At 50.5% G+C, this 13,727-nt stretch overlaps 1 protein-coding gene and 1 long non-coding RNA gene across 3 annotated transcripts; one reads left to right on the top strand and one right to left on the bottom strand.

Annotated features, from left to right (window-relative positions):
• Window positions 1-9,522: 9,522 nt before the first annotated feature.
• On the bottom strand, window positions 9,523-10,083 carry LOC136503705 (uncharacterized). The gene has a single exon (XM_066498699.1). The coding sequence runs from the start codon at window positions 10,081-10,083 to the stop codon at window positions 9,523-9,525; it is 561 nt and encodes a 186-aa protein (XP_066354796.1).
• A 781-nt stretch (window positions 10,084-10,864) lies between these two features.
• LOC136504106 (uncharacterized) lies at window positions 10,865-13,170 on the top strand. Of its 2 annotated transcripts, none has more exons than XR_010770772.1 (4): window positions 10,865-11,047; window positions 11,154-11,222; window positions 11,976-12,047; window positions 13,035-13,170. It is a non-coding gene; the product is annotated as an uncharacterized lncRNA (long non-coding RNA). The 2 variants fall into 2 exon arrangements; XR_010770771.1 differs by having other exon boundaries at window positions 13,028-13,115.
• Window positions 13,171-13,727: the final 557 nt, after the last annotated feature.

The raw sequence follows: 13,727 nt of genomic DNA, 5'->3' as shown, positions 1-13,727 counted from the left end.
CATGAAACTTCATATTCAACACCTTCTCAAACCATTCTCAAGTTTCAGTTATTAATACTACGATGATAAACAGTGAGTTGAGTCTCCATAACCGAGGAGCAACGACGATTCGAACCGATTATAAACCCAGTTGGGAATTCTAGACCACACGACATATGCAGGTCCCCGACCTACATATACCAACCTACCCTCGGATTCTCTAAAATAAGAACGGGTCCGCGCCACCCGAGAATACAGTATCCCACCAATCTAGCCCATTGCCACGTGGGTACACGCTATTCTCGCCATCTCTCCACTCCCAGCGCGTGAGTAGCCATTCTCGTAATAGAATCACCAAGTTAAGGCTTATCGGAGTATGTGGTTAGTACTACAAAGTCTCACCTCATGCAATTCAACAACGGTACGGGCCTTAATCGACACAGGCAGAAATAACCCGCTCACAAGACCTCCACGTCTTGTGGCTCTCACACACCGAGTCCGCCCGGTCTAGATTTATTACTCTACATTCCCATATCACATGATAACATAAGTAACCAAAGTTCCTTTAAAACTTGCAGGTGACACGTAATCACCCGACTTTCATCGTTCTAAGCATGGCTAAGCATAACTAGGCATATACGAATAAAACAGGTAATCAAGGTAGATATGGAAAAGCAAGGTTGGTAATGCACCAATTAGGTTTCCACTTGACTCCTAATCACTTAATGCAGTATATAAAAGCAAAAGCGAAATTAATTTGTAAAACACAAGGTAGGGTTGTATGCATCCGGGGCTTGCCTTTGTTGACGGAAAAGTCCGATTCCTACGACGTTTCACAAGTATTCGAGCCGACTTCAACAGACGGACTAGCCTCCTCCGCAACTTGATTAACTACCACGTGTTCACCTTCGTTCACTACACGTAGTACAATGCCATGTTTAACATGATGCGGAATACGAAACATGATGCTTGATGATGGATGGAAAATTAACAAATCGAATACAACTTTCCTTCGCGGTACAGTTACAAGTCAAACTAACTAAACCTATTTCGTAATTCATACATTCATTGCCAAAGATCATTACAAACTAATGACCCAAGGACATCACTAAATCAAAAATTCAAACAAATCTAAATCACTAAAGTTTACTATTTGCTTTTATGAATTAATTAATTAATTAAGAATTATGAAATAAATCAACTTGTTCCAATTGACCTCAAAATTTTTGTAAATGTTCATCACATGATAACTAAGTGGCAAAACAATTTTCATAATTTTTGGATAAATAAATAAGCCTAGAAAAATCATGGAAACTCATTTATTAATTAATTGAGCAATTTTTATCACATTCAAAAAGTACTGAAAAACAACATTTCATATTTTTATTAAATAATATACATCACAGAGAGGTCACACAAAAATTTTCATAATTTTTGGAGCTCTAAATAAATCTACACAAAAATAACAAAATCTATTACTATTCATTCCATTCTGAAAAAGGAAAAATTCATTCTCAACGCTGAGTCACTGACAATCCGACCCCACATGTCATCTTCAACCTCGCGCGTTGACCACAGCGGTGACGGCTCTGACCGGCGATTCCTCGCCGACGACGAGGTTCCCGGCGATGGCGAAGGCACCAACACGTTCACCAAGACTAGGCGCATCGATTTGTGGCACAAGCTAGACCAATTACGGACTGAACCGAGCACTACGCCGGTCATGGCGGACATGGTGGCGCGGCTATGCTACGCCGGCGACACAAGTGTGGTAGCGGTTAAACAAACAGCTCGGGAAGAACCAGGAGCTCACCCCGAACACGTTGAAGCAAAAAGCGAGACCGGAGAAGCAACGATGACACGTGACAATGTTGACAGCAGCCACGGCGGAGTGAAGCTCGTCGGTGACGGTGATACGGCGACTGCAGTGGGAAAAACGACCAAGCAACAAGGGATTAAGCACCACAGCATCGAGACGAAGCCATAGGTACACCGATCAAGGGCAACGGCTCACCGAAGGGCTCTGGCCACGATGACACGCCCACGGCGGTGAGGTTGCCGGCCGCGAAGAAGAAAGGCGTGGACAGCGAGTTCCCGGTGGAGGCAAGCGTCAAGGATGGTTCGGCTGAGCGCGGAAGGAACCAGTGGAGCTGTGGCAAGCGTTACCGAGGATTGGAAGGCGCTACGGCGATGACACGGACTCGCCAGAGTTGGACGGTGGCGACGGGAAAAGCAGAGAAAGAGAAGAGAAGAACGGCGGCGATGCTCTGGCTATAAAGGCCGGCCAGGAAGCAAAGAGAAGCCATGCAGGAGCCATTCCCGCGCCAGCGCGATGCCAAAGACGGCCACGACGTGCACCTGGAAGCAGAAAGAAGGTCGCCGGCGGTGTAGCTTCAGCGGCGAGCACTGTACACCTAAATTACAGAATTGCCATTCGTCCAAATTTCCAAATTACTCCCAAATTTGTATAACAACTCAAAAATCTCCAAAAATAAAAGTTGTTCAAAATCAAAAGTTCTACAACTTTGCTTTTATAACCAACCCCTAATTCGGTCTACATTTTGAAATGAACTTTTGAATTCAAATAGGGGACATTTAACGAATTACGCCTTTTCAAATTACTTCAAATTTTTCATAACAACTTTGAAAACTCCAAAAACAAACTTTGTATAACTTGACAAGCTCTACAACTTTGATTTAAGGCTCAACCCCAAAATGTGCTCCGATTTTGAAGTAGGTTTTTCGGGTCAAAATAAATCACTGGAAATCAGGGTTTTCCGAAAATTCAAATTCAAACCAAACTTAGAACTCAATTCAAACCATACAAGGCAACACTCATAACATAAATGTAAACTTGTTGTAGTGAATGCATATCAAAGTTTGCAATATGACCAAATGCTTTGCAATGCATATGATGACATGTCATGTTTTTAGTATTTAAACACCCGGGGTGTTACAGTGGCCTGGCAAGTTGCCCAGAAGGAGGCCGCAGAGGCTAGGAAGGAGAAGAAGAGGGAGAAGGCTCGGAGGAGGGCCACCAAGCAAAAGGAGATTAACCGGCGGGTCCGTGCCGGTGAGAGGCGGAGCAACATGGAGGAGGAGCTCTAGTCAGAGGATCCCCAGAGTCGGGGGATGACGTAGGTTCCTCGTGGAACAAGGGAGGCAGGGGCGCCATCGCATCCCCATCAGAGCATCATGAGACTACGATCGCGCCAGTCGTCAGTGGTCATAGTTCGGAGGCGCGTGGCAACGCTCCCGAGTCGAAGAAGCGCGCCACAAGTGACAACATCACCCACGAACGAGAGGCAAAGAGGGCTCAGTTGCCGCGCCATTCAGAGGCATCGTCAGCTTCTTAGCCCCCTGCTCCGACTGTGGCGGATGGCGCTAGCCAGTCGAGGGAGCAAGATCATGCACCTGTTCCCTTGGGGTCACCGCGCGCATGGCGCTCAAGGGGGGTGACGCTCCCCTGACTGCCCTGGTGGGCTCACGGTGAGCTAGCGACGGTGACCATTCACAAGCCAAATGACGACCGGTTGCTCTGAAGGGGGGACGGGCAGCGACCCCTGAGTGATCCTCGTCCGGTCAGTTCATCGTCAGCTGATCGGGGTTTTATGGCTCTTCCGCTTTCCCGGTAAGTAACCATGCTTCCTTTTGTCCTCCTAGTAGGGTTTTTTGAGAGTCTTGACTAACCTGCACCCGTGCCTTCTTTCGTAGCCCCCGGGCATCGGCTGGCATCAAGATCTCTCTAGCTCCAGTCACCGAGGAGTGGAGACCTCTCCTAGGGCAAGTCACGATGAGTGGTGGAGGAGACTGGCTGGCGGTGGCATGGTCCACCTTAATGGGGACTATCTCCTCCCGAGCGGTCGGGACTACGGTTGCAGCGGCAGAGGTGGCGATAGCAGCGAAGGTAGCGGCGACCGTAATGGCGGCGATCCCCCTGACGAAGGCAGGAGCCGAGTTAGAGTTGATGGCAGTGGTCCCCCCTTGCTAGATGTGGAGGAGAGGAGGGAAGCCAGACTTCCCATCTCCCCTGGTGGAGCACAAGGTTCGCCTGTTCGGTCGAAGCTAGAGGTCTCTAGAGCCACGACCAGGACGGCGGATGGAGGAGGCGTCGGCGAGTCGTGATGTCCCTGTGGTAGACCTTTCCTCGGACATCGAGGAAGATACCAGGGGTGGTGCCGCCAGCCACCCCGCCATCAATGGAGAGGGCAATGATCCAGTTGTCGCATGGTGCTATGATGGATGGGTCTTTCGGTGGGTCGGAGGTGACTCGAGACCTATTGTGGCCTCACCCCAGTGAACCTGGGAAAAGCCTGGTTCATCCTTCGTGACAAGGAGGAGGTGAGGATCTGGCACCTGCTCAGAGAGGGAAGGCTCACGATGGAGTCCGACCTCGCCGCCACTGAGGCGAAGTTGAAGGAGGCCCTAGAGAGGGTCCAAGTCATCCATCAGGCTAGTGTCAGTCGACCTGCCGTGGGTTGCTGAGGTATGGTCCCTGAGTTTTTTGATTCCTTGGTGTAAGACAGTTATCTTAGTACACCTGTTTTTTGTGTCGCAGGACTTGGAGATGAGGTCGATCCATAAGTCCTGATTTCTCTATGAGGAACACAGTTGGATGGAGTAGGAGGCGGCGATGCTACGGTAGATCGACGAGCTCAGGCGCCGGCTAGAGTCCGCCTGCCGTGAATCTCAGGACCGGCGAGCAGAGGCGATGGTCGCCCGAGAGGTAGAGCTACGTGCAATCGAGCGGGTGACTTCTTCCGAGCAGCAGCTTGACGCGGTGAAGTCCCATATGGCGGAGACCGAGACAAAGCTCTCGAAGTCTCTACAGACTTTGGAGGTGGAGCAGAAGGCTCGATCGAATGTCGAGCGGGAGGTCGTCGCAGAACAGAAGGCTCAGTCGGACGCCGAGCGGGAACTCGTGGCGCTCCGGTAGCAGATGCTCGGAGCGGAGGAGTCGATCGCCCGACTGCACAAGAGGGTGACCGAGCAGGAGGCAGGGCTCACCATTCTTGAAGCCGTCCACTACGGTATGAACTCTTTCTCTGTCCTTGTTTGATGTCTAGATTTTTCCTATTCCTTTTCCTGAATATCGACTGTCCCCAGAATTAGGTGGGAAGGTTGATACCCTGGAGCGGGATCTGGAGACGGCCAGGATGGAGGCAAGCTAGAGAGTAGAGGCACTAGCCCAGTCCCTACAAGGGTGGCATGCTGTGGAGGGAGAGCTTGAGCAGCTCCGTGACATCACGCAGCATGTTGTCTCCGAGGTGTTCGGACCAGGGCCGAGCACCAGCACTCTCGTAGTCCTGCTGGTAGAGATCCCGAACGAAGTTCAAGCCGATAGCATGCTGTTTGGGATGTCGGGGGTGCTGACGTCAGTTGCCACTCACTATCTAGAGTTGGACTTCGAGGCCGCCTGCAGGGGATACGCCGACGGTTGGAGCGATGAAGAAATCCATGTGCTGGGCGAGAGCTTGATGTCACCCGCACTGGTTGGTTGCCGAGCAGGTCACCCTGCAGTGGGTGATGGAAGCTCACCGGTCAAGGGTGGCCGGAACGGTGCGCCAAGACACCGTCATCTAGCCTGCCCAGGTGGTGGATGTTGCTACCGAGCCGGACGTCGCCCTGATCGCAGCCGAACCGAGCGCCATCGCCCCGACCGTAGTCGATCTGCTTTGCCCTTGTCGACCGAACCAATAGCTGACCCAGCCGTGGATCCATTATAGTGTATAGTAGAAGTAAAGTTTTGTTAATCCATGTAATAACACAATCATGGGGGAGCCCCCAAGTGAACAATTTTATGTTCGTGTTTGTTTTTAAATTTCGTTTTGTGACAAGAATTGCTTGTGAGGGAAAACTTGTCTCGCCCAGTCTTTGTTTTTATCCTGGCGTAACTTTGTTTTGTGTCCTTTTCCTTTTGCACCTACCAGTCGACCATAGGCTGCAACCTTAAGAACCCGGGCGTGGCCCACGAGGCTTAGCTGCTCGTAACCGTAGGTCATGGCGGGGTTTGATCGGTCGGGAGGCTAAAGCGCAAGTTACATAGGGTAATGAAAGGAACGGGGCACCCTTTCGTTTGGGCGAAAATGATGTACGAAAATGATGTATTCATACAAAAGTAAAGAGAGGGTGGTATCGCATCCCTGTGGAGCCCCGAGCGGCCCAGGCCAAGAGTGTTTGGGCTGGGGTGCTCTTAGGAGCAAGTATTGAATACAATGGAGCGGTAAAGACCAAGTTTAAGGAAAAAATGATGTAACTATTCGATGTTCCATGTGTTGGTGAAGATGTTGCCATCACTGTCCTTCAGTCGATAGGCACCCGGTCGGATCACTTTGGCCACCGCATATGGACCTTCCCAAGGTGGAGAGAGCTTGTGTTTGTCTTTATTTGACTGAGTCCTCTGGAGTACGAGGTCGCTGACTTCAAGGGTTCTTTCTCGGATCTTCCTTTCGTGATATCTATGGAGAGTTTGTTGGTAGCGAGCGAAGCGAATCATGGCTGTCTCATGAGCCTCCTCGAGTAAGTCGACTGCATCCTACTGAGCCCCCATGGCTCGTTCTTGGTCAAAAGCCTTCACTCTCGGGGCGCCATGGTTGAGGTCGGATGGCAACACAATTTCGGCTCCGTATGCCAGGAAGAAAGGGGTGAACCCTGTGGAACGGTTCAGAGTGGTCCTTAGGCTCCAGAGGACCGCTGGGACCTCGGCAACCCAGCGCCCGGCATACTTTTTGAGTCGGTCAAAGACACGGGGCTTGAGTCCTTGGAGGACCATGCCATTGTCCCGCTCAACCTGACCATTAGTACGGGGGTGTCCGACTGAGGCTCAATCGGTCCTGATGTCGTATCCATCACAAAAGTCTAGGAACTTCTTGCTGGTGAAGTTTGTTCCATGGTCGGTGATGATGCAGTTAGGAACTCCGAATTGGTAGATGATGTCGAGGAAGAATTTGACCGCCTCTTCTGAGCAGATGTTAGTGATGGGTTTCACCTCGATCCATTTGGTGAACTTGTCCACCGCCACAAGCAGATGAGTGAAACCACCTAGGACATTTTTGAGGGGCCCGACCATGTTGAGGCCACGGACCACGAATGGCCAGGTGATGGGGATGGTCTGGAGCTCTTGCGCTAGCAAATGAGTTTGCCGAGCGTAGAACTGACATCCTTCACATCTGTGGACAACCTGCTCCGCGTCTCGCAATGCGGTGGGACAGTAGAAACCCTCACGAAAGGCTTTACCGACCAGCAACCTCGGGGCCGCGTGGTGTCCACAGATCCCGGCGTGGATTTTAAGGAGAAGTTGTTTCCCCTAGTTAATCGGGATACACTTCATGAGTATTCTAGATGGACTTCGTTTGTAGAGCTCGTCACCAAGGGCAAGGAACATCTTGGCGCATTGAGCGATCCATCGAGCTTCAGTCCTCTCTATGGGGAGGACCTCTTTGAGGATGTAGGTGAGCAGTGGTGTTCTCTAGTTGGCTAGATCAAGCGCCATCACGGCGGCGTCGCCGAGTGGGGCGTTTGATGTGGCATTATGGCTAGAGTCACCGACTGCCTGGTCGGAGCCCCCAAGCCCTTGGTCGGAGTCCCTGACTGTCCGGTTGGGATCGGGCCACATCGGAGTCAGATCCTCTTTGACGTGGATAGATGACCTATGGAGGTCATCGACGAAGACTTTGTCAGGAGGCGGATCCCAGTGGGCTACTAGCTTGGCGAGGAAGTCGATGACATCATTGTGCTTTCACGAGACATGGTGCAGCTCGATCCCTCAGAATTTGTCCTTGAGCTTATGCACCTCCTGACAATAAGCTGCCATGAGAGGGCTCTTGCAGGAGGACTCCTTCATGACTTGGTCGACCACCAGTTCCGAGTCACCACGAACATTGAGCCACGTGGCGCCAAGCTCGATGGTGATGTGGAGGCCATTGATGTGGGCCTCGTATTCTATGACATTGTTTGAGGCTAAGAAATGGAGGCGGATTGCATATCAAAGTCTGCTCCCCTCTGGAGAGATAAGGACTATTCTAGCCCCCAAGCCGAGCGCCATGACCGACCCGTCGAAGTACATCGTCGAGTACTCGTGGGTGATGTCCGAAGTCAGAGATTGGACTTCTGTCCATTCAGTGACAAAGTCGGCAAGGGCTTGAGATTTAATCGCAGTACGGGGGACATACCTGAGATCGTGGCCCATGAGCTCTAGTGCCCACTTGGAGATTCGCCCCACGGTGTCGTAGTTTTGGATGATCTCTCTGAGCGGGTATGAGGTGACGATGATGACCTCGTGGTTGGTGAAGTAGTGGAGGAGCTTTCAGGTTACCATAAGAATGGCATATAGAAGTTTCTATACCTGAGGGTAGCGGATTTTGGCGTCAGCGAGTACTTCACTGACGAAGTACACTGGTCGCTGGACCTTCAGGGCGTGCCCCGACTCCTCTCTTTCAACAACGAGGGCGGCGCTAACCACGTGGTTGCTTGCCGCAACGTAAAGGAGGAGAGGTTCACCATGAAAGGGAGCGACGAGGATTAGGGCCAATGTGAGTGACGCTTTAAGGTTTTCCAAAGCTCGTTGTGCCTCTTCAATCTAGACGAAGGCGTCTGTCTTCTTGAGGAGTTTGTAGAGGGGCATCCCCCGCTCGCCCAATCGGGAAATGAACCGACTTAGGGCGGCCAAGCACCCAGTGTGCCTTTATGCACCCTTGACGTTGCATATAGGGCCTATGTTGGCGATGGCCAAAATTTTTTTAGGGTTGGCCTCGATGCCACATTCGGACATGATATATCCGAGCAGCTTTCCCTTCAGAACCCCAAAAACATATTTTTCGGGATTCAATTTTACGCTGAACCTTCGGAGGTTCGCAAATGTCGTGGCTAAGTTTGTGATCAGGTCACTTACTTGAGCTGTTTTTACCACTATGTCATCTACGTAGACAGCAATAGTGGGTTTTGGCCGCTTGACTTGGTCGGGCTGGTCGGGCGGGTCGATTTGATCAGCGAAGCATCGCTGCATGCACCGTTGATAGGGGGCACCCGCATTCTTCAGGCCGAATGGCATGGACACGTAACAGTACGAGCCATACTAGGTGATGAAAGAGGTGGTGACCTGATCGGTCTCTTTCACCGCGATCTGGTGATAGCCTAAATAGGCATCCAGAAAGGAGAGGATTTCGCATCCTGAGGTGGAGTCGACTATCTGATTTATGCGTGGTAAAGGAAAGTGATCCTTTGGACATGCTTTGTTGAGGCCAGTGTAGTCAACATACATTCTCCATTTTCCATTTTTCTTTTTAACAAGAACAGGGTTGGCGAGCTAGTCGGAGTGGTATACCTCTCTGACGAAGCTGGCCCTTTAGAGTTTGGTGATTTCCTCGCCTATGGCCCTGCGCCTCTCGTCGTCAAAGCGGCGTAGGCGCTGCTTGATGGGCTTTGAGCCAGGGATGATGCGTAGTGTGCATGCTTGGTGACCTCCCTCGGTATGCCTGGCATGTTAGAAGGCTGCCATGCGAAGACGTCCCGATTGGCGCGCAGCAAGTCGACGAGCTCGCTTTCCTATTTGGCCGGGAGCTTGGTCCCGACTCGCACTGTCTTGGCTGGATCGGCGGGGTCGATCTCCACTGCCTTGGTCTCCTCAGTGGGACGAAAGGCACTCGTGGAGGCCGATTCACTAGGAATCGCTGGGGTCGCTGCGTCCCTGAGTTTTGGAAGCTCGGTGGAGTTAGCGATGCCAGTGGCGAGCTCGTAGTGCTCGCGGTCGCACGTGTAGGCGTGCGAGAAGGTGCTACCCATGGTGATGATGTCGTTTGGTCTCGGCATCTTCAACTTGAGGTAGATGTAGTTGGGAATGGCCATGAACTTGGCGTAGCATGGTCGTCCCAAGATGGCGTGGTAGGACCCCGGAAAGTCCACCACCTCGAAGGTTAAGAGCTCCGTGCGAAAATTGGCGCGATCGCCAAATGTAACGGGCAGGTCGATCTGCCCGAGTGGGTATGCCTGTGTCCCCGGGATTACGCCGTGGAAGGGAGAACTTATGGCGCGGAGCTCCACCCTGGGGACACGTATGGCGTCGAGGGTGGCTACATATAGGATGTTGAGGCCACTGCCTCCGTCCATCAGCACCTTAGTGAGGCGCTTTTTGCGGACGATGGGATTGACGACGAGGGGGTAACGGCCCGGTCGGATGACACAAGGAGGATGGTCTCCCTGATCAAATGTGATCGGGGAGTCCGACCAGCGAAGGAAAGAGGGGATGTGTAACACCCAAAAATTTGCATGGATTTAAATAGGAATAAATGGATTTATTATACAATTGTTTGTGCATGCAATGTAGTAAAGAAAGATTTTATGAAATTAAAATCCAATATAAGGTGTAGATACATGGTAATGTTCTCATGCTGCTGCATATTGGGTTTTGTATTGTCTGTTTTGCTCAAAATTCAAATCCATTCAAACCCCTTTTGAAAGATATTTGAAAAATGAGGCTAGAAAATTGAAAAGGGTAAATAAAAAGCTTTGCCATCCCTTCTCCCTCACTCCCCCTCTTTCTTGCCCAGTCAGCCCGGCCTGCCTCGGCCTTCTCCTCCCCTCCACCTCTCCTATGCCGCATGGGCCGCAGGCCGCATCCCTCTGCTCGGCCCGCTCGCCCCCTCCTCTCTCCCTTCCCTCTCTGGGCCGGCAGCTTCGGGGCCCAGCTCCCCACTCTCTCTTCTCCCGCAGTAGGCTGCTCGGCCCGGGCAGCGCGCGCGCGCCCGGCTTCTCTCCCCTCTTCTCTCTAGCATGCGGCCCCACACCTAGTGTCACTGACCGGATGACCCCACCGGTCAGAGCTTTCTTCTCCCCCATATCCGACTCCAACTTCCTTTCCTAATCGCCCGCTTAGGCTCAATCCATCCCGGGTTTCACGGGATTTGATGTTATCCGGCCCCCTACTGCCCCTATAAGTAGCGCCGCCCTCTTCCCCGTCTCTTTTTCCATCTAATTGGTACCCTAGCCCAGCTCCGAGCCAAGCAGAGCAGCTGCAGCCCGCCTTACGCCGTCGCCGTCTTGGAGCTCGCCGCGCCGGTCCATCTCCGCTTCAGTAAGCGCCGTGCTGAGCTTGGTTGTGTCCTTGCGGAGCCGCAGTGCCTGTTTTCCCCTCTTCTCTCCCTCTATCTCGCTCTCTAATCGACGCCGTACCTGTGCAGAGCCTCGCCGGCCACCAACCGCCGTCGCCAGCCGCCTCCGCTCCCCCTCCGACTTCCTTTTCGCCCTCGGTGAGTCCGCACTGGTCTCCTCTCTCTCCTACACTTATCGGTTGATCGGATAATGGCCCCTAGGGCCGCTTCCTTCCCTCGCCGACAAGCTCCAACGACCGGCAATGGCCGAGCCGCCGGTTTTTACTGTGCCGCAGGTTCTCTCTCTCTCTCACCTCCTCCATCTTCTAATCTGTGCCGTCGGTTTTTGATCCAACGGCTGACAGCACTCGAAACCCCTTCGGCCGGTGCAATATGCAAAAGAAACTCTCCCTTTTCCTGTTATGGAACCCGCCATCCTAAAGCGTATTCTCGAAATCCGTTTTCCTTTCTGTTAAAGCGTAATTTTTTTCGGTTTTGATTTTTAACAGAATTAAAATAGGATTTCATTAATTACAATAATGCCACTGATTTCTTTTGCTCATAAAAACTTCGTTTTAGCTCCGATTTGATCCATTCAAATTGCGTTGGGTTTGTAATTAAGCAATATATGTGTTAATGCTACTGTTAACTATGTTTTCAATCTTTAAAATTCGTGGTTAGATCTAATCTATTAAGCCCCTGTAGGAGCACTTGTTTATTTCATAACTTCTGCGTTTCAGATCCGATTTTCGTGAATTTAGCGTATGTGTGTTCGTAGCGAGACATAGATTATTCTAAAACATTTTCATCTTATTTATTTACTATTTGGTGTACTGTTCTAATTAATGTTCATGTTTGCTTCGTGCATGATTGTATGGATGCTTGTATGTTGATGTTGGTGATCGAGTATAGACGATGAGCAGTACAACGTTGAGCAAGGCCAGTTCTTTGACGAGCAGGACCAGCAGGAGCACTTTGATCAAGGCAAGTATAGCATGGGATTCACCTTGTTGTCCTATTCATTATATAAACATTATTTACATGATGCATTTGTCTAATTTGACTACCCTAAGGATTCCCTAGTATTTGTTATCTTGATTCCTTGTCACCATGGGACTAAATGCATATGGGTAGTTTTCTAGTGCTTGAAACAAGTATGATATCCGAATGATGATTAATGTTTCTATGCAACATTCGAATAAAACTTGCTTTTTAGCAACTTGGACTTAGGGCGAGGGAGCTCTTGGTATTTGTACGGAGAAGCTCTTGGCCCTCCATAAGGACTTATCTGTCAGTAAAAGCTAGGGACTTACAGTACCACCAGTGAGGGCTACATGACTCTAGCTTTGGTTCAGTAGAAGGATCCTTTTCTAGCTTGTTAGAGGTTACCTTTATGGCACAAGAGGGGCTTGCCGACTCGGGTATAGTGTGGCCTTTGTCCGTTAGAGTATAGGCTGCGCGTTATTGTGCCTTTCGGAAGGGGAGCCCTATATCTGCTTGCCTAAGGAAACCTAGCGGCCCTAATTTGTTAGATGGACCTTTGAAAGGCTTCATAGTGTACCCTGCCTACTCACCTTGGAAGTGTTAGGGGGTTGACGGGCCCCGAGCAAATGGGGATCACTGACTCACGGGTAAAGTTGTACAACCTCTGCAGAGTGTAAAAACTATTATAACAGCCAGTGCTCATGCTCACGAGTGGCTAGGAAAACTCATAGAATAGATGACAATGTTGAGGAAGAGGATTATTGATGAATTAAAATGTGACTCGTGATATTATTATGTGGTTTACAAGGAGCTTAAGCATAACTGAATGTTAGTTAATGATAAAACTTTGATCTATTAAAAGTGCTAACCGTAGTAAACCCGTGTCTACTTTTGAGCCACATGACCCCATGTTATCTTGTTAAGTACGACAAGTACTTACGCTTGTTTATTTCTATTATTTGGATAAAAATCCCGGATAGGTAACAGATCAAAGGGGTTATGAGGAGTTTCCAGAAGATTACTAGGCTTGGGGTCAACCAGTTGACGTCCCTGTGTCATGGAGCTTCCGCTGAGAGAGTTATCATTTTATTTTTCAGCTATGTTAATGTAAAGACTATGTTATACTATGGTTCGTGATGTAATAAACACTTGTGATAATACTATTTATAATTTGTCAGACTTATGTGTGTGACGGATCTCTAGGCACACATAAGATTTATGCATCCCATTTCATCCTTAAAATTAGGTGTGACAGGATGGCCAACTCGGCGGCACATACCTCTCTATATCGCACCTTGTGCTAGCGCCTCGAGTAGTCAGGCGTCCGGTCCCTCCGAAGATCATGATGCATTCCTCGAGATTGGGGAAGTCATCACCATCCTTGTCCATCATGTCTCTCTTCTTGGCTGTGTCCTCCTTGCCCTTCCTGTCCTTGGGCTTGGAGGCATTCTGTAGGAAGCACTTGAGGAGCTCACACTCTTTGTAGAGGTGTTTGACTGGATAGGCATGATTGGTGCGTGGGCTCTCCATTAGCTTGTCGAAGTGGTCGGTCCGGCCCTGCTAGGGCTGTTTGCCTGAGCGGTCCGCTGTGGCGATCAAGGTCGAGTCGGCCGCCCAGCGCCGGTCCTTCTTGTTCTTCTTGCCCCGCCATGTGGTAGGGCCCTCGTCCTAGTCCTCGTG

This window comes from Miscanthus floridulus, chromosome 14 (genome assembly GCF_019320115.1).
Source record: "Miscanthus floridulus cultivar M001 chromosome 14, ASM1932011v1, whole genome shotgun sequence".
Classification (NCBI taxonomy): Eukaryota; Viridiplantae; Streptophyta; class Magnoliopsida; order Poales; family Poaceae; genus Miscanthus; species Miscanthus floridulus.
This window is presented reverse-complemented; position numbering and strand designations above follow the sequence as displayed.

Coding starts and splice junctions, on each gene's coding strand:
- LOC136503705 (XM_066498699.1), bottom strand. CDS start 10,083: ATGGACGGAGGCAGTGGCCTCAACATCCTATATGTAGCCACCCTCGAC.